Source organism: Orcinus orca, chromosome 10, assembly GCF_937001465.1.
Source record: "Orcinus orca chromosome 10, mOrcOrc1.1, whole genome shotgun sequence".
Taxonomy (NCBI): Eukaryota; Metazoa; Chordata; class Mammalia; order Artiodactyla; family Delphinidae; genus Orcinus; species Orcinus orca.
Genome location: NC_064568.1, coordinates 47,331,958 through 47,351,645, shown reverse-complemented (window position 1 = coordinate 47,351,645; position 19,688 = coordinate 47,331,958). Strand labels below are relative to the sequence as shown.

Here is a 19,688-nt window from a genome sequence, read left to right as displayed (position 1 = left end):
TGTGTGTGGGGGGGTGGCTGGGCGTTAGGGTGACCCCGCCGGGCTCTCTCTCCGCCCCCAGGACCTGTGGACGAGTACATGCTGCCTTTTGAGGAAGAGATTGGCCAGCACCCGTCACTGGAGGAGCTGCAGGAGGTGGTCGTGCACAAGAAGATGCGGCCTGCCATCAAGGATCACTGGCTGAAACACCCGGTGAGGGGCCTGGGGGGCAGAGAGGGCAGCCCCTCCCATGTGTGGCAGGGTCAGAGAGAGGGGCCGCAGGCAGCGGGACAGCCCCTCCGCCCCTCCCTGGTCAGAGGCTACATGGTGCAGTGCCTCCCTTCCACCAGGGGAGCGTCTGGGGAGGTTAGTGCTCTGCAGGGAGGCGGCTCTGGTTTTGGCCACAGAGAGCGATGGGGCCTGACGGCTCCGTCAGAGCCCTGGTTGCCCCCGTGGAGCACTGGTGCAGTGGAGCCCCACTGGCCCTGGGCCTGACACATGTTGGTTGGAATCCTGGATCTGCCGGTCAGTAGCTGGGTAACTTCCGGCAAATTGCTTTATGTCTCTGAGCCTTTGTCTCCTCAGGGTAGTAATAGATTGAAGGAGTTACTGTACATCACCAGGCAGGACACCTATCACATAAGTGCTTAATATGGCTTAGCTCTGTGGCATCTGGGCCCCTCCAGTCTGGAGATACCATACAAAAGACCCCAGCTATGGGCTTCCCTGGTGGCGCAGTGGTTGACAGTCCGCCTGCCGATGCAGGGGACACGGGTTCGTGCCCCGGTCCGGGAAGATCCCACATACTGCGGAGCGGCTGGGCCCGTGAGCCATGGCCGCTGAGCCTGCACGCCCGGAGCCTGTGCTCCGCAACGGGAGAGGCCACAACAGCGAGAGGCCCACGTACCGCAAAAAAAAAAAAAAAAAAGACCCCAGCTATGTAAATCATTACCTTTCTTGGAAGGATATTTGCCTCCAGCTTCATTGAGTCCTTCCCCCTGCTACCCCAGGGTTAATTCAGAAGAGGGACATCCTTGGGGCCAGTGGGAGCTAGTGCTCTCACCATATGGTCTGGGGTCGAGCTGTGGAGGCCAAGTTCAGCTGCCATGCTGCTCCCTGGAGCCCAGAGCCGCAAATGGAAAAATCTTAGGCATCAGGAGAGGGAAGCTGGGCCAGGAACTTACCTTCTGCCTCAGACCTCCTCAGTCTCCCAGGGCAGAGAAACTGGGGTTGCCAGTCCAGTTCCTTGATGAGGAGCAGATCCAGAGAGGTCTGAGTGTGTCCTGATGCTGAGCAGGCCGGATTGCTCCTGGGTGTGGGCATTTTGCCCATCCTGCTGCCTTTCCCAGCTGCACACAGTTGGTTCCAGCACAGGGTGTCACGCCACGTTCCCTGGACTCTGGGGAGGTGTCCAGGGCTATGGGGGACAGGGTGGGATGAAGCCTTCCTTTTTTCCCACTGTGACTGCACTTTGGGCCCTTATGTGGTTTGGGCTTGGCGTAATAAGATTTCGTTTGAATATCACTGCTCCGCGGCAGCAGCCATGTCTGCCCCCGGAGGGCCCTGGGTTGCCCTGCTTCCCACGTTGAGGTTCAGTGGACCCTTCGTCAGCGCTGTGGAGGAGGCCCGTGGCCTCAGGCTGGTGACTGTCGGAAGGGGAGTCTCCTTCAGACCCCTGCAGGTGGGCTCGTGGCTCTCCCTGGTCCTCAGGAACATCGTCAGGTTTGCTTGTCCTCAGTGAGGGCCACCGGCAAGGGCATCTGTTTCCTCTCTCCCGCTGGTGTGCAGGGCCTGGCCCAGCTCTGCGTGACCATCGAGGAGTGCTGGGACCACGACGCAGAAGCTCGTCTGTCCGCGGGCTGTGTGGAGGAGCGGGTGTCCCTGATCCGGAGGTCTGTCAATGGCACTACCTCGGACTGTCTTGTCTCCCTGGTGACCTCCGTCACCAATGTGGACCTGCCCCCGAAGGAGTCGAGCATCTAAGCCCAGGACATGAGTGGATCTCCAGACTCAGTGGATCTGAAGAGGAAAGGAAGAAAACAAAGTAGTGTTTTGTTTTGGAAATCCCGTAACACCAACAAACACGCAAAATGCAGCTGCTACTTTACCTTGACTTCTTATTATTATTATAATTATTATTATTATTATTATTAATATTATTTTTTGGATTGGATCAGTTTTTACCAGCACATTGCTCTACTGTATCGCAAACAGCGGACACGTCAGCAGGCGTTGAGGTGCTGAGCTGTGAATGCAGAACCAGCGCCGTGCTGAAGAGCCTCGGCCACCTCCCGCCCTTCGGGGTTCATTTTTCCCTCTTTCTCTTTGTTTGTTGTCTCAGAATCTGTGACACAAAGAAACACATCTCCTGTCTTAGGAAACTTAATGCTGCAAACTCTACCTAGAGGAACCTTTGAAGACTGTTACATAAGAACACATCTTCCTCAAAAGAGGAGTTTCCCTCTGCCCTCGTCCTCCACCCCCCCCACCCCACCCCCCCGCCTTTTACTGTGTTTTTCTCCCTTTTTAGACAGTGAGTTTAAGAAACAGCAGATGTGTCTTTCACGGATTAACGGGTGTTGTCCTGACCGAGGAAAAACTGGGCTGAGGATGAGGATGGTTTGGACCGGAGTTGGAGGGGAGGACAGAGCTGGGGGTGGGGTTTGGTGCAGAGCTACACTGGACCCGGGCACATTCGGAGCAACATCCTTTGCTATGAGACTACTTCTCAGGTAACCAGGAATCGAGGGGAAGGAGTGTGTGGAGGCCAAGCGTTAACGGCAAGAGCAGGGTTTGGAGAAAGTCTGAAATCAGGTGTGGCTCTGACCCATCTGTTGGCCCTGACCAGTTTTTTCCACTCACTTGGGCTTGGGCATGGACAGAACATTTTTTCTGCCCTGATTTTAAGGTTAGGTAAGGGTATAAATCATCACGGTTTAGTGAGTACATTCTTCATAAGACATGATACTGTAAATATCTTTAATGAGGAAAAGTTGAAATATGTACATTGCTTCCTCCTGGAGCAGTTCAGGGAAATGGCCACAGGGGGCGCTCTGCACAGCCAGGGCGGGAGAGTTTCCTGGGTTGGGCCTGCCGAGAAGGCCTGCCCCTCTGGAGACCCCCGGAGTCCTGCAATGCTGGCTCTGCCCTGTGTGGTGACGTTATTGTCCCTTTCTGTGGCTCGTGAACACAGCTTTCTCCAGACCCTTTAAAGAGGTGCATATTCGAAAAACAGTTTCTCTGTTTTGCCATAACCTTGCTCTCGTCAGTGAATGTTCCTAATGCTGCTGTTTCAACATTTGAATTTTTTTTAATTTATGAAACATGCAAATTTTTTAAAAAAACAAAACACACACATCCACACATACACGCTTTGCTATGTGGCTTCCGAGGTTTAAATTTTGAAGAGTAAGAGAATTAAAACTTCACGACCACAGACCACCTCAAACCAGAAATACCTCAGAATTTTCTACTTGTGTAAGTTTTATTATATATTTTATTAGTTGTGTTGTCTTGTAGTAAGTATATTTTAATGTAAGTTGGCTTTTATGACAAGAAAGCTTAAAAGAAATAGAGAAAAAGAGGAAAAGTTGTGAGTCTTCTAGGGAGTGCTACCATTTTTCTTTGATAACGCCCCCTTGTAAATAATTGTCATCAACTGTAGGTTGGCTGTCTGGGCCGAGTCTGGGCATTCATCACTCTTATTTGTGAAGACTTTTCCTTCCCGTTTCTTTAGACCATTTTATTTAAAAACTGGATCTCTTCACCTTGCGGGTAGGCGAGTTGGTGGACGATGGGGAGAGGTTGACTGGCGTGAGAAGGGGAGGGGGAGCCTCCTCCTGAGTTATTTGGAAGTTCAAGTGTTTCCCTCGACTTGATTGGTCATTGTTCAGGATGACAGGTGACCCCACTTTAACTTGGCAAAACTGTAGCCTTTAGACCCACGTGAGGTAATTGTACTCGAGACTTAATTTCTTAAGCACATTGGCAGCAGTGATAGCGGAGTTGAGCTGTAGGCCTCTGGGTCCACACTGCTCGGGGCTGGTCTGTGACGGCACGGCTTGGTGGTGAGGGCTCAGTGCACCGCCACGCGGGGGTTCTGGGCCCCTGGCCCGTGTCCTCCTCTGCGTGTTTGGGCACGGGGTGTGGTAGGAGACGAGTTTGCTTCCCTCTCAGAGCTCAGTTTTTGCTTCATGGGTCAAAATGTGGGCTGGCCAAGGTGGCCACAGGGACAGGTTTTTGTTTTTGTTTTTTGGTAAGTTATTTGTCTTCTGACTTTTCCTTTTTAAGCTATTTTTTGCTGTGGTATTTTTCTTCCCTCGGAATAATTTTTAACAGAAAAACAGGCCTTACAGCAGTTGCTTTTCTTTTCCACTTATGTCTTTCAGAAGCTTTAAAATATTTATTGGAAAGTGCCATATCTGATTTCTCCAGCTTTCTCCTCAGGCAGGGCTGGGAGTCTCTAGTTTTCAACCCTCAGAAGAAACGAATAGAATAAACCAGTAACAAATGTAGCTCATTTACCATAGGCATGATTAGGTCCCTGATCCCAGCCCGTGTGGAACACTAAACCCCAGCCTCTGTTTGGTTTTAGATTTCCTCTGGGCAGTTTGTCTTTTGTGTGCTGGCTTGATTCTTCTGGGAGCACGTTTCGGCCCTGCTGTGGGACCTGCGGGGCAGGATGCAGGACGGACAGGGCAGGCCTGTTGTCTGGGGACGCTCCCTCTTTGCTGACCCAGTGCTCAGCCACTGTCACTCCCTTTGGGGCCTTGGCACCAGAATGAAGTGTCCAGAGATGGCCCCATGGGGTGTGGCCGGGCAGAAGGCTTCCGGCGGCCCTTTCCCCGCGTGCTAGGCTGAGTGTCCCTGACTGCTCGTGGCCAGGAGGTGGGCATCTCTCTCCCGGGCATGCTGCTGGGGCCTGGGTGGGTCTTCCGCCTCTGATAAAGTTAGGTTTACTGTCATGGCTTCTTCTCCGGGGAGTCAGCCATCCAGAGCTCTGATTTGTGTCGATGGGGTTGGGGGCCTCTGCCTGTGCTCTTCTTCACAAAGATTTGCAGCCTCCACTTCCGGAGATCTCAGATCACTGCTACATTCCCCCCCCCCCCCCCCGCCCCGCAAAGCTCTGTGGAAGACGCGGCGGGTGGGCAGGGAGGGAGTCTGACATTGCTTTCCCTGCCTCATCCAGGGTGAGAGGGTGGCCAAGTCAGGGGACGAAGTGGCCCAGGATCCCTGCCCCTTTCTTCCTAGTGTACTGTCGTCCGGGCAGGCTTCTGGCTGTGGGGTGGACTTGGGGGAGAGCGTGTTCTTTTTGATCACTTTGGGGAGATCTCCTGAGCCAGAGAGATCCATGGGAGGGAGCAGACACGTGGGGACAGAGGCCACCATGCCACAGTGTCCTGCAGAGGACTCTTCATGACGGGCAGCCAGAGAAGGCCATGGATGTAGTTGTTAGCTCATGCTGGGGCTGGCATAAGCTGGGCTTTTGCCTGGGGCCGTTGGTCCCTATCAGGAGTCCTTCTTTGGTTGATTACTTGGGGTGTGAGGGCTGAGAATGGACCCTTCTTAGGAGGAAGCGAGACCCAGCTGTGCATAAATGTGGTGAGCGCCATCAGCCTGGTGTTCAGATGGCCTTCCTGTCCTGCTGGCTTTCAGTAGGTGCCCGGAGGGGTCAGTCCTGCTGGGGAGGCTTCCCCATGTGTGCCAGCTGCTTCTGACTCAGGATTCACTCTGTCTGGATGTGGTGGCACGTGTCCAGAACACGAAGGACCTTGTCCAGCCTTGAACATCCTCAGGATTCTTGAGCCCCCAGCTCACATGTTCTCAGCCAAGGGAAAGATCTGCCATCTCCAGGCCACTGAGGTGGTCCTTCCCCTGCCCCTGGGGCCAGGCTAATCCTCCTGTCATGCTTTAGGGAGCTGAGCAGGTGACCCTGCAGTTCTGTGTCCCCTTTCTCTCCAGTTGGCCACGTTCTTGCTGGCTGCTGCCCTGCCCTTCTGCACTGGGTGCTTGGGTTGCATGTGTGGTGTTTCCTTGGTGGCAAGCCCAGCTGTGTACTGAGGGTCCACCGTGTGCTACGTGTGGTGCAGAAAGCCCATCACGTGGCCCCTGTGCTTGAGCCATGAGGGCAGGGAGGCAGCTGCTCCATCCAGGGTGGGAGGACTAGGTGACCCTCTTGCAAATGGAATTCTGCCTCTTTTTAGAATGCAACGTGAAGTTCCCCACGTCTATTGGTAATACAAGGATTTGATGTTTTTTTAGTAATATAGTGAGTGTATGTATGTAAGTTTTTACAAGTGGTACTAGAAGTTGAACAGCCTGGCATTATTCCGGAGAACTTGGCTCCCTAGAAAAATTGGAAAGCATTTGGATTGGAAAGCATTCTAAATTGGAAAGCATTTTTCAGGAGAAATCAGTTTACTCAGTCTGTCAGTCCCAGCTATTTCAATGGCCTGTTGGGTTCTGAATCTTTGGAGAGACAGCCAGCCCTGCCTCGTTCACAGCTCAGGGGCCCTCAGACCACATTTTTCCAAGAAGCACAGGGAATTGACTCTCTACACGCCCCCCTCCCCGCTCCCCCAAGCAGCCAGAAAAGGAAAGAGGACAAGATGGCTTTTTCTCCTCTTCTGGGTGATTTGAATTCTCCTAGGTCGATGGCTGTTCACAAAACCTGAACTAATAAAATGCTCAGCAGCTAATGTGTTCAGCCTAGTAATGATGAGTTTAAGTCTCAATCAGGAGTAATGTTTTAGGCAAAGAAACAGACCCAGTAATTCAGTTGATGAACTGTTTGTTTATTTTCTCAGTCTAGATTTGTAAACAGTGTATTCAGGGTTATAGGCATATAGTAAGACTCCTGACAGTTAATTTGTAACCAGCAATTCACGTATGAATGTATCCCAGACCTTTAGGAGGCTTGGGGAAGTTTTAAAAGATGATTTTAGTTTTGTAGCAAAAAGAAATTGAAGCTTAAAATGCACCCTCTCCCTTGGAAATTAATTTATTTGACTCAGCCACACTTTAAAAACAATTACAGTCGGCCCTCTGTATCCACGGGTTCCTCATTCGTGGGTTCAACCAACCTCGGATCAAAAATATTTTGGGGGGAAAAACTACAGAATGTTCCAAAAATCAAAACTTGAATTTGCCACCTACTGGCAACTCTTTACATAGTATTGACATTGTATTTACAACTATTTACATAGTATTTATATTGTGTTTGGTATTATAAGTAATCTAGAGGTGATTTCAAGTATAGGGGAGGATCTGTGGAGGCTATATGCAAATGCTACACCATTTTATGTAAGAGGCCTCTGCCTCGGTGGATTTTGGATTCCCATCCCCCTGCCACACTCCTCCCCCATACAGAGGGACGACTGTAGTGGGTCCAGGAGACCTATACATTATCATCAAGTAAAAGTCCAAATTATCTAGTGGGGTATTTTGAATATTCCTATTTTAAACTCATTTTGGGTCCACTGTAAACTTTGGTTTGGACAAGATATTGAATTTAAAGGATTTACCACTATTTAAATTTTTACAATTTTTACCAAGCTTTTACATTTTTGTGATGGTATCTTCCAGGTATGAGTGAAGCAGGACTTTTTGATTGTGGTACTCCATGTATCCCTGTAGTGCCAAAACCAGTGATATATTATTTGCTCCTATGGCAGCTCGTAGCGATAACACAAGTGTTTTTTCCTCATGAATTAAAATGCATATTCTCTAAACGCCAGCATGTGGAGATGGGCCCTGTGCTGCCCTTTCTTCTCCAGGAGTGTCTTTGGATTGTCTGGGGCCTAGACGATTCTGAGAACTACTGCAAGCCAGTTACAGGACACTAAAGAAATATACACACGGACACGTGTGTATGCAGTGGATTCTACAAACGTGGTTTCTTGTGGACATCTACAGAAAAGCGTTTCATTCATTTGCAAAGTTTACATTTTTAAGCTGACGGTTATAAAAAATACAACGCATTAGCTAATGCTTTTCAGGCAGGTGAGGATGGGTTTTTTGCAAATGGATGAGTTCCGTCTTGAGTCCTGGGAATTTCTGCTGTTGCTTGGGAGTGGGCTCATTCCCTGATTCTCCGAATCATGTTTGCATTGTAATGTTGTTAGGTAGCATTGTAAATAAAAGTATAGGTTATATAATAGAGTTACAACACTTGAAATTTTACTTTAAAAAATCTATAGCACTACATATATATTTAGTTATATCACCTGACAGATTTCTTCTGCACAGTGTGGAGATTGTTTTATACCACAGATTATTTTTATAAAGTCTAGTGAGTTTCAAATAAGAATGATTCTCTAATCAGAGTAATGAGCTTTACCTTTCAAGATAAACATACACTGGAGTGTAAGTGGTGTGGCGCTGTCACTTAGCGCTCCTGCGGATTCTCGTTGATACACTGGCAGATTACAGACCATCTTTGGGTCTCGTTTGACCAAAACTCCACTCGTGGCTGTCTGTGTGGGACGGTCTGTGCAGGACAGGGGTGCTCAGCCCTGCTCCTTGCAGACCTGGAGGAGAGGGGCTGGGAGAGGCAAGTGGAGCCTGCAGTGTGCTTCACAGTCGTGCTTCCTCCTGAGGTTTCTTTTGAACAAAGGGTTCTGAGGTGAATAATTAGTTTCTAAGTTACTCTCATGGGTGAAGTAGTATGAAGGTGTTTTGGGGAACAGAAATTGCATGGGTGCAGGTTGGGGTGGGTTGGGACTAGAATAAGATTCAGGCTGCGAACACGTGAAAAGAGGATTTGGTGATTGGAGAAATCTGCCAAACTGAATTATCTAGGACCAAGTTATCCAGTTTTCAGGACAGAATTCCCAGTGGAGTAATTATTCGGAAACGGGGAGGGTGGTGTGTGGACATAGTGATCAGATTATACGGAGAGCTGCCAGACACATGTTATCTTATCTGTGAGGGCTGTTTGGAGGCGAGAGGGGCTGCGTTGGCTCGCCACTTTAGTCTAGCGAGTAACCCAGGAGCCTGTGGAGGAGGCTCAGAATCCTGTGCCAGCAGGGCATTTTTCCAGTATCTACAAGGTTTTCCCACTCTTCCTACAAAGGTCAGCATCACTGCCATAATGTGGAAGGCAGTCTTCATGTTAGCCTTTTGAGTTTTTGGGTAGAGAGTGGATGGTTATTGGGTAATGAGCCTTTTTGTTGGGGATGTATAGGAAGTATACATCGTGTATACTCATCTATACTCAAGTGTAGAGTCATGTAGCTCATACTCTGTAGCCGTAATGGCTGAAGGCCTGTTCCCCAGCCCCTGCCTGCTGGCTTCAGCTGCTGCGTTCGGAGGTGTTCTGGTTGGGACAAAATTGTCAGGAGAGTCCCTAATGTGTCATGTGAAACCAGCTGTGATTTTATTCGGTCTGATCGAGAGTCAAGTTTTACGCTACCCCTTTTATACTTGAATGAATTGAGTTTTGGCAGATCCAGGAGCACTCTGGGAACCAACCATCCGTCATTTTCCTGTTCCCCATCAAAGAACATTTCTCTGCTCTCCAGCCACATGTCTTGGAATGTAATTCTGTTGTGCCTTTGTTTTTGTCACCTGCCTCCCCCCAAAAGCAACTGCTGTAAGCTTTTTTCTACTTGTCTTTTCTAGCCCAAAACCCCACCTTTTTCCTTTTTCCCAGCTGTATTTTCTGGATGCAGTTCTGTGCTCCAGGTGTGTTAAGAACCAGTTACCTCAGACCTTGTGTTGAACAGTGTCACCATCTGGGTCCTCTCGAAACTGCAGGCTTGTGACATACACACGCAGGAACCCTGCCGAGTATGGGTACTTATTTGTTTTAAAGTAAAACTCTTCCCAAGGATTGCAAAAGGGGCTTCTGGCAAGCTCTTCATGGCCCTGCGGTGGGATGGGTCTCGAGTGCCATCTGAAGGGTGCTTTCTGCGCTCCACTTTGAATTCTGCCATTTTCAGTATTCTGCTGTCTGAATAGGCAGAGTGATTCAACTGGTTGGCCTTGTACACAAATGAGTTCCGAAAATGAGCTCTTTGTAACACATTTCCAGTCACTAAAGCTCAAATGAAGAACATTCCCTCATATGGCAGGATTGAAAACCCCGCCCCCATCCACCACAGTGCATTTCGGGAAGATGTCTGTAGCGTATGTTGCTGTGAAATTAGGCCTTGCGGGTTATGGCTGTTTGTCATTTTGATGTATTTTAAATAAATATATATATATTTTTTAAAGAGCCTTTTTTACCAGTTCAGAAAGTTTAATTAACCAGCAGTCACCACATCTGAATTTTTGTCGCTGGGGCATAGATGGCAGACCAACATTAAAGTGGTAACTCAGCCCTACGAGCATGGGCTGCCCACCTGGCCTGTCCTGCTGACCATGGGACACCAGGGTCAGTGTGTCCCCACCGGGTCCCAACTCAGCCCTCGAAGTGTTCGGTCTCTACTCTGTTCAGGCGCTGTTTACTTCAGTCTCTGCAAGGGCTTTAGCCCAGCTGGGGTTTTCTCAGAGCCCTGCCACGAGTTAAGTGTATGTTGAGCCAAATAATTTCTCCATGAGGGAAAAACACGCTCATCGAAATTTTACCAGCAATGACAGAGATGAGAGTAGGAAAGGTTAGGCAACATCTGGGATTTGATTTGGAAAGCGTCCAAGTCATTGTCAAACACCGTCTGAGAGCCAGTGACCATACAGAGATTCTTAGGAGACCTCATCTGAGATTGTGAAGACCTCCTGTGAGGGGAGGAGTTGTTAAAATGCCAGCGTCTTTTTCCTCCCTTTTTTTTTTTTCCCTGGAATTCTGTAAAAATGCAAAGAGAATTGGGTGGTACTTGAGAATTGGGGGTGAGGGTTACCGCAGATGAGAAACATACTTCTAGATTTCAGTTCCACGCCACAAATCCACACAATGCCGTTTTTCAACTGTACAAAAGAATCTGCTTATGAATTTGACATGATCTTAATGGTAGCATCAAAGGCCGAATTTTTCACGTGTTAATATTTTTTCCACATTTGTCCTTGAATCTGAAGAACTTCATACAGTACTGTAAATTTAACTTACATTGAGTTTGATGTCAATTCTTGTGAAAAGAGCTTCTGCATGTAACAGACACACAGTTAAGGAACACAGCAGAGTACAACATTTGCAGGACCAATTCTGGAACCAACAGATGTCACCTCTCATTTGCCATCTTATATGTCAGTGTTACCAGCTCCTTCTAAATGTGTGTATTATTTGTAAGGAAAAGAAGGAAAATCCTAAGACTTGTCTAATAACTTAGTGGAGAATGTGTGTGTTGGGTTTAGGATGGATAGCAAAGTCTTTTTGAGCTGTGTTATCTAACTTGTATATAAAACTGTAATTAAAAGTTTGGATTCACCTGTTTCTCACGGTTTACAATGATGAATCATTTGAAAACTCTGGAAATGTGACTAGGATATGATTTAAGCCTGTAGAAGTGAAGAAGCTCTTCAAGTGCTAAAACTAAAGACTTCTAGTTTTTGGCTCAAATTCAGTAAGTACTGTTTGTATGCCAGGATATGTGAGATGTAAATGTAATAGGTCACTTTTCACCCTTGTAGCTATAAAATAAAAATTTTGTAGAACAGAAATAGATTGTACTACTGAATTAACAAAAGTTATACTAAAGTATCATGTTTAAAAAAATATATATATATACACACACACACAGAGTTAAGCTTGTTGCTGTTACCCTGTCTGGATTTGAAAAGTGTGCTGATTTATATATATATATATGTATAAAACACACACATATATATATATTATATACCCGCACACATCTAAAATGGCCTAAAGCAGACATCCATGTAATTACAGTTGCAAAATGAAGACATTTTGGAGAGAACATTGTATCATAGTTCATTCATTTGCAGTGGATCTTTGTTCCTTTTTACTGTGGTAATTTTAGAAATGAGTGTCAAGTTTGGAATTAGATCTGCTAAGTTGGGGTTTTGCTGCTTGAACTCTGCACTGGGTCCTCAAATAAACCGATGTGAATGTAGTTTTTCCCCCTGTGTGAGGAAGCAGCCACACCCCAACAGATAGGAGGAAAAATCTAGAACTGTTTCAAGTTTTATCTTTTTGTATATGAAAATAAAATAGTAATAATAATAAAAATCCTGTCGTCTCTCTTAATCACACGGCAGGGGGTTGTGTTCCCCCACTTACAGGGCCAACTTGAGCACCTCCGTGAATTCCTGCTTGGACGACATGCAGTTAATGGCCGATACCTAGGCTGTCAAGGTCCTGTGGGTGGACCTAAGCACAGGTCTCCAGGTCTACCCTTCAGAAGCTCAGGACTTAGTTCGAGACACTGTGGGCTTCTCCTTAATGGACTGTCCTGGGACTTTGGGTATGTTCCTGCAGGACAGGGGTGTTATTTTCCAAATCCCCAAGATCCCCCCACACACAACCCTGCTCCCCAATCATATACTTTGCAGACAGCCCTGAGCAATATTTTTGTAAGTGCAGCAGAGAAACCTAGAAAATAAGTTATATTCAGGACTACTGAGAATACAAGCGCTGCCATTTCCAAACATGGCTGAGTAGCTGGGTCACTTGCTGAGCTGTTAAAAAAATACAGTGATGGAGCACCACCCCAGATCTGAATCAGCAAGCCAGATCTCCCGTTTGGGAGCTCCTGAGTTATCTCACTAGATGCAAACGTGGTTCCCTGCTAATAAAATAATTATAGTCTCTACTACCTAATAAAACAGGAAAGACGCAGAAATCACCTCACTGCTTTCTGCAGTAACATAAAAGATTTTTTTTGGCCTCTGACTAATATTTGCTAAGTGGAGAAACAATTGCTTTGAATCCTTCTGGTGGTGTCAATGCCTTTTTATTCACTGTTTATTATGAAGATTAAATAACCTGCTTGGATCTCTTTGGAACAATTTTTGATGAAGGGGCCCTCTATTTAGTAACCGGTTGTCCAGTTTTTGATCCATTTTGTCTTCTCAGAGTTAGAAAGTTCACCTTTTATTAGTGAGTGCCCTTGATGAGAAGGAGAGGAAGACAAAAGGCTAACATTTTTGAATGAAGACCTTAGCGCTAGCAACACTGGAAGGTCGAACTGCAGGGACCATCTGGTTTCTTTCTCTTCAGCAAAGGGATTCTTTCAGTTAAAACAAAAAAAAAATTGGACACAGAAGCCGGTTCATAAAAGCACGCTTGCCCAAGTTAGCAAGTAGAAGAGGGCTCAGGGGCCATTCAGCCTTCCCTCCCACTCCTTCCCTTAATTCTCAAGCACCCCTATGGAATACTAGGGTTCCCCTGATGATAGTTTTAAAACTACTGGTCCTTCATTTTAAAGGTGGACAAACAGGCCCAGAGGAGGTACCCTACCCAGAGTCGGGCAGACTTTACTTCTAATTCTTGACTCTTGGGGCCCAGTGTGGGGTTCACTGTTGTTTCCAAGTACAGGATGTGGGAGAGGAAGAGTCACCCACCATTTCTCTCTCTTTCTGGTGCTTAGCACAGTGCATGGCACTTAGGAGGGCCTTGAGAACTACCTCTTAAGTGAATGTGTGTATTTAGTAAATTCTGATGGAAGCTGTCAAAGCAGCTTTGAAACCTACAGATACCAGTGTTGCCTGGTTGTATTTGGACTCTTGACTGCACATGCCAGACACCATTAAACAAAAAGGGGGCTTTGCCGGAAGGATCCTGGGGCAAGTGGCCAGCCAAGCCTTGGGTAAAGGGCAGGATGTGTCTGGGCTTCTTCAGGAGCCTCGGAAGCTGGGGTCAGCATGGCACGCCTTCACCCGTGTCTCAGCATTTGTTCCACTGGTGTTCTGTGCAAGACCAGATGCATCTACTCTTTGTCTACTTAGCAAGAAAAAAGGCTGTAGACAGAGCGGGAGTTCCATATGTCACAGCTGTGCTATCTGGAGAAAGTTCCAGATCGAAAATCCTTAGGAAGACTCTGGTTGACTTAGCTCAACCAGTTAGTGTCGGAAGCCCTGGGGATTATACAAAATGACTTCATGACAGGTATTCCTGGGAGGGCGTATGGAGCCATGAAGCTGTCAAAACAACGTATACTTTTTTTTTTTTTTTTGCGATACGCGGGCGTCTCACTGCTGTGGCCTCTCCCGTTGCGGAGCACAGGCTCCGGACGCGCAGGCTCAGCGGCCATGGCTCACGGGCCCAGCCACTTCGCGGCATGTGGGATCTTCCTGGACCGGTGCACGAACCCGTGTCCCCTGCATCGGCAGGCGGACTGTCAACCACTGCGCCACCAGGGAAGCCCAAAACAACGTCTACACTTAAGTTGGTTGTTAGAATTGGCCTCCTGCTTAGTGAACTAAATCCACATGGAATGCTGGAGATTATGCTGCAAAATGAAGAAGACCTATTTATTTGTGAATGGGAGTACATAAAACATATAACCTTCCTTTGACAGCAGGCATTCAGCAATCCGGATTCCATATTCTATAAAGATAAAGTAGAGCTGCCTAAATAAAAATTGCTAATATTAACAGAGCACTTAACGACATGCCCCAGGTTCTTCCCTAAATGCTTTACATGGTTAATCTCCTTTAATCCTCACAAGAACCCTATGGTCTAATAAGTATTATTATTATTACTATTATTATTCCCGTTTTAAAAAGAGGAAACAGAAAGGTAGAAAGTGGTTGAGTGGGGATCCAAACCCCTGTGCTCTGATTCAGGGTCCTAAACCACCATGGAGTACTGTCTTGTCAAGAAACTCCTTAGGAGATGCCAAGCTATCTTTAGAAGTTACGATTTGTGTACCATGCGATTTCAAAGCCACGTGTCATGAGGCCATCCAATGTGGCAGAGGTTTTAGAATCAGACCTAAGTTGGAATCTCAGTTCTGAGGACCTTAGCGTAAGCATGCGCAAGTGGTTTACTCACCTATTAAACGGGACTAAGAGTATTTTCTTCTCAGGACTGTATGTGCACATACCGAGCCTTCAAAGTGTCATACTCTCACCCATCACCCGGCCCAGGGGACCAGGGATGGAGCCGGGACGCTCCTGGGCCTCCAGGTTTGTCACCAGGGGGCGCGCTCTTGCGCTCTGTCCTCCGGCGTCTCCTGAGAGGCTCAGGGCCAGCGACTCCAGGTAGCGCATGCGTGTCTTGGTCCCGCGGTTGCGATTGGCTTTCAGGCGGCTGACTTGGAGTGCGCAGGCGCTAAGGCAAACAGCTAGCGTCTCGGGCAAGATGGTTGCCACAGCTTTCGCCTCCCGCTTCCGAGGCTCCCGACGCTTTTTGAGTGGCTTCGTGGCTGGAGCCGTCGCGGGCGCTGTGGGAACCGGGCTAACTGTCGTGCAGTTCCTCCGGAGTCAGGACGCTGAGCCAGCGTTGGCGGTGAGGGAGCCGGACGGTGAGTGTGTGGGCCCCCAGGTCTCGGGCCCGGGCTGCTACCTCGGTCAGGAGCCGTAACCATGGACGCGCGCTGTCTCCACTCGCCAGGCCCTTGGTCGTCTGCCGTGCAGTCTCCCGGCTCGGCTTCCTCTCCCGGCGTTGCGTCTCACCTGCCTGCTCCGTGTACTTCCTTCCCCCTGGGGATATACTACCCCGACATGTGTGTTTTTATTGTCTATGTCCTCCCCTAGATTGTTAGCTCCATAAGCGGTCGGACGGTGTCAGTTTTGTTCTCCACCAGCCCGGTACCTGGTACATAATTGGCATCCAGTACGTATGGATGAATGAACGAATGAACACACAGTTTTAGCAGATCAGTTAACTGTCCTCAATTTATCATCGTTCAAATGAAGAATACCTGCTGGCCCTTCTTCAAAGTATGTAAATCCGCAGGTTACCAGGTGTACCTTATATTTGACAAAGTAAATGAGCTCATGCTCGGATACACTAATTTAACTTGCTCCTCCTGATACTTGGCATTTAGGAAGAGAGCAACTCTGGTGGGTTGAAGCCTGGAGAGCGCATCAAGAGAGAATTATTTGGAAACCGACTCCCTGTTCCGTGCGTGCTTGGTTTCTCCCACTAGGAGAAGCAATACCAGTTTTACCACTGTCTTGCTGCAGCACACATCTCTGCTTCAGTACCAGAACATTGAGGAAGAGTGTCAGTGAACGATGGTCTTTTTTTTTTTTTTTTTTTTGGCTGCATTGGGCCTTCGTTCCTCCACACGGGCTTTCTCTAGTTGCGGCGAGCGGGGGGCTACTCTTCGTTGCGGTGCGCGGACTTCTCGTTGCAGTGGCTTCTGTTGTTGCAGAGCACCGGCTCTAGGCGCATGGGCTTCAGTAGTTGTAGCACGCGGGGTCACAGGCTCAGCAGCCGTGGCACACGGGCTTAGTTGCTCCACGGCATCTGGGATCTTCCCAGACCAGGGCTTGAACCCGTGTCCCCTGCATTGGCAGGCGGATTCTAAACCACTGCACCACCAGGGAAGCCCCTGAACGATGGTCTTTTAAAAAAATTTAAAAGGCTGTGCTTTTGTCCCCACATTAACTCTTAGAACATAATGAGTACATAGGCTGTCGTGCATTTAATCATATCAATGACTAGTAATGACAGGAGTTTTCCCTTTGCTGCTTTTGTATACACTGTACTTTGTGGGGCAGAGATTTGAAAATTTGATGTGAAAGACCAGCAAGATTAGGTCCTTATTTAACAGTTAATGAGGTACTTCCCTGGTGGCACAGTGGTTAAGAATCCGCCTGCCAATGCTAGGGGACACCGGTTCGAGCCCTGGTCGAAGAATATCCCACATGTGCCGCGGGGCAGCTAAGCCTGTGCGCCACAACTACTGAGCCTGCGCTCTAGCAACAAAAGCCACCTCATTGAGAAGCCTGCACACCTCACCGCAACTAGAGAAAGCCCGCGGGCAGCAAAGAAGACCCAACACATCAATCAATCAATCAATCAATAAGAAAATAAATAAATTAGAAAATAAATTGGAAAAGTAAAAAATTTTTTTAAATTAAAAAAAGAACAGTTAATGAAATAGCTACAGTTTACCTGGATAGAACTATACAACTGATTATAGGCAAAACCAGTATTTTGCCTACTGTCTCTTTTCTTTGCTTTATAAGTAATTGCAAAAATGAGATCACCTGGTTGATTAAATTGTTGAGTCAGTCCTTTGTCTTACCCCCTTCCTTATAATTTTTTATTCCTAATAATAGTCACTAACTGTTATTTTTTTCCCCTGTTTTTCATTTTTAGGTTCTTCAGAAAGGGCTCTCTTAGAACAATTTGGATTCCCTTTAACTGGAACAGAGACAAGGTGCTACACTAACCATGCCTTGTCTTATGATCAGTCAAAGCGGGTGCCTAGATGGGTTCTTGAACATATATCCAAGAGCAAGATAACGGGTAGGTGGTTAGAAGCAAAGGCGTTGATGAAAGATGTTTCCAAATTTAAAACAAGGAGGATTATTAATAATTTCAACCATCTCTACTTTACAGCACGTTTAGAAAATGATGGTGTTTGTCTGGCTCACTAGATAAATGGACCCTGCCTGGCAGCCAGGGCACCCTAGACCCTTCCAGGCTGTCTCAGGGGTTGAGAGGATCTGTATCTTGACACATGAATTGGAGGCTTTGTCATAAATATTCTTGGAATGAGCACCACTCATTCATTACGTCCACAAATGCTTTATTTTTTTCCTGCCTCAGGTTTATTTGTACAAATAGCACAGGAGGACACCAGCCCCATGCAGACAGCAGCCAGGGGTCACACCAGTCCTTCTGTCCTCACATTGGCAGACAAAGGTCTCTACTCCAGAGCCTTTGTGGGGTTCTGGGCACCTTTGGGAGCCTGAGCTGGAGCTGGAGCAGCAGCTGCACCTGCAGCCTTGGCCTTGGTTTGAGCCTTGGCCTGGGACTTTGGCCGGCAGAGCCTGAAACCGTTAGCGATGCAGGCATGAGCACGTTTCCCGAGCTTGGGGTGAGCAATGTAGGCAAGTTGACTGAGCTTGCGGCTGCCACCTGTTGGGATCTTGGGCTCGACCTCCTTGGGCTTTACGAGAGCCTTTTTTTAAAATTAATTAAATTATTATTATTTTTTGGCTGTGTTGGGTCTTTTTGCTGCACGCAGGCTTTCTTTAGTTGCGGTGAGCGGGGGCTACTCATTGTGGTGGCTTCTCTTGTTGTGGAGCATGGGCTCTAGGCTAGCGGGCTCAGTACTTGTGGCTCGCGGGCTCCAGAGCAGAGGTTCAGTAGTTGTGGCGCACGGGCTTAGTTGCTCTACAGCATGTGAGATCTTCCCGGACACGGGCTCGAACCCGTGTCCCCTGTATTGGCAGGCAGATTCTTAACCTCTGTGCCACCAGGGAAGTCCCTTTACGAGAGCCTTTATAGCCTCAGCATGTGCACTTATGGCCTTGGCGTTGTTGGCCTGCATCTTCTTCAGACCCTTCTTGTTGTGCTTCTTGGCAAAGCGCATGTTCCTCAGGAACTTGGGGTCCACCCCCTTAAGAGATTCATATTGTGATCGGGGTTCCGTGATGCCGTTTCTGTGCTGCTTTCGGGACTGACTGTGCATGGTGTGGTTCTTGGACTTGGCCAGGTCTGCACCGGGGCCTGCCCACAAATGCTTTTTTTTTTTTTTTTTTTTGCGGTACGCGGGCCTCTCACTGTCGTGGCCTCTCCCGCTGCGGAGCACAGGCTCCGGACGCGCAGGCTCAGCGGCCATGGCTCACGGGCCCAGCCGCTCCGCGGCACGCGGGATCCTCCCGGACCGGGACACGAACCCGCGTCCCCTGCATCGGCAGGCAGACCCCCAACCACTGCGCCACTGGGGAAGCCCCACAAATGCTTTTTAAATGCCTACTTGTGCATGGCTCTGTGCTGAGCCTTGGGGTTATATCAGTGACCAGAGTAGATGGTCTCTACCCCCAAGGCACTTTGAATTGGGGAGGGGGTTGGGTGGACCTATCAAATAATCATAAATGTATAATTACAATTGGCAATAACTGTTCTGAAGGAAAAATGATTGCAAGTTGGGATAGTATAATTAAGGAACAGTAAAGAATACGATGGGAGATTATAACAGGAGAACCCGATACTGATTAACGAGGCTTCTTTGAGAAAGTGGCCTGAAGAGTGGATGGCAGTCACTCAGGCAGAGGAGTTGGGTGGGCAGCGGGGGTATGGAGAAGAGCGTTCAGGCAGGGAAAGAGAAGCACCGTTGCATCTTTCAAGGCCCCAATGTGAAGAGTTTGGTTCGGTTATGGAACTCAAAGAAGGCCAGTGTGGCTGGAGCAAGGGAGAACGTGATGTGAAATGAGACTGGAGAGGCAGGCAGGTGTGTGAGCCTGTTCACCTGTCCTCAAGTTTCTTGGTGCGTTCCTGTAATTAAGATGACCAGATCTTGCTATTCAATGTCAGATTAGCTTCTAGGTAGCCTACTCCAATTTACACTCCCACCATCATTATTTGTCCTGTCTCTCCCAGCCCTCACACATAATGAGCATTATTGAGCTTTACCAATTTATTAGTTGATTTTATTTGCGTTTATTGATTACCAGGGAGGGTTAATATTTTGTGAATTATTCTTTCTTTGTGAATTTTTCTTTACGATTTTCAATAGGGATATTCTTTTTTTTTAATATTTATTTTATTTATTTATTTTGGCTGCATCGGGTCTTAGTTGAGGCATGCAGGATCTTTAGTTGTGGCATGTGGGCTCTTAGTTGCAGCATGCAGACTTCGTTGCAGCATGCAGACTCTTAGTTGCAGCATGCATGCAGGATCTAGTTCCCTG

The 19,688-nt window shown here is 47.8% G+C and overlaps 2 protein-coding genes across 8 annotated transcripts in view; both read left to right on the top strand.

Annotated features, from left to right (window-relative positions):
* Nucleotides 1-6,329, top strand: part of ACVR2B (activin A receptor type 2B) — a 29,581-nt gene extending 23,252 nt beyond the window's left edge. Inside the window, exons 10-11 of one of the 2 annotated variants that reach the window (XM_004277900.3) lie at nt 62-192; nt 1,768-6,329. In XM_004277900.3, the coding sequence (XP_004277948.1) occupies nt 62-192; nt 1,768-1,962 (326 nt within the window). In that variant the 3' untranslated portion in view covers nt 1,963-6,329. Of the gene's footprint in view, nt 1-61 lie in introns of both variants that reach the window. The other variant, XM_033402112.2, reaches the window with a different exon arrangement.
* Nucleotides 6,330-15,144: 8,815 nt separating this feature from the next.
* EXOG (exo/endonuclease G) overlaps nt 15,145-19,688 on the top strand; it is a 30,344-nt gene continuing 25,800 nt past the window's right edge. For all 6 annotated transcript variants that reach the window (XR_007479549.1, XR_007479550.1, XM_049715573.1 and 3 more), the window contains exons 1-2: nt 15,145-15,338; nt 17,147-17,296. Coding sequence is in view for 4 of the 6 variants with exons in the window: in XM_049715573.1 (XP_049571530.1) it covers nt 15,176-15,338; nt 17,147-17,296 (313 nt within the window). In the remaining 2 variants the exon portion in view is untranslated. The remainder of the gene's footprint in view (nt 15,339-17,146; nt 17,297-19,688) is intronic.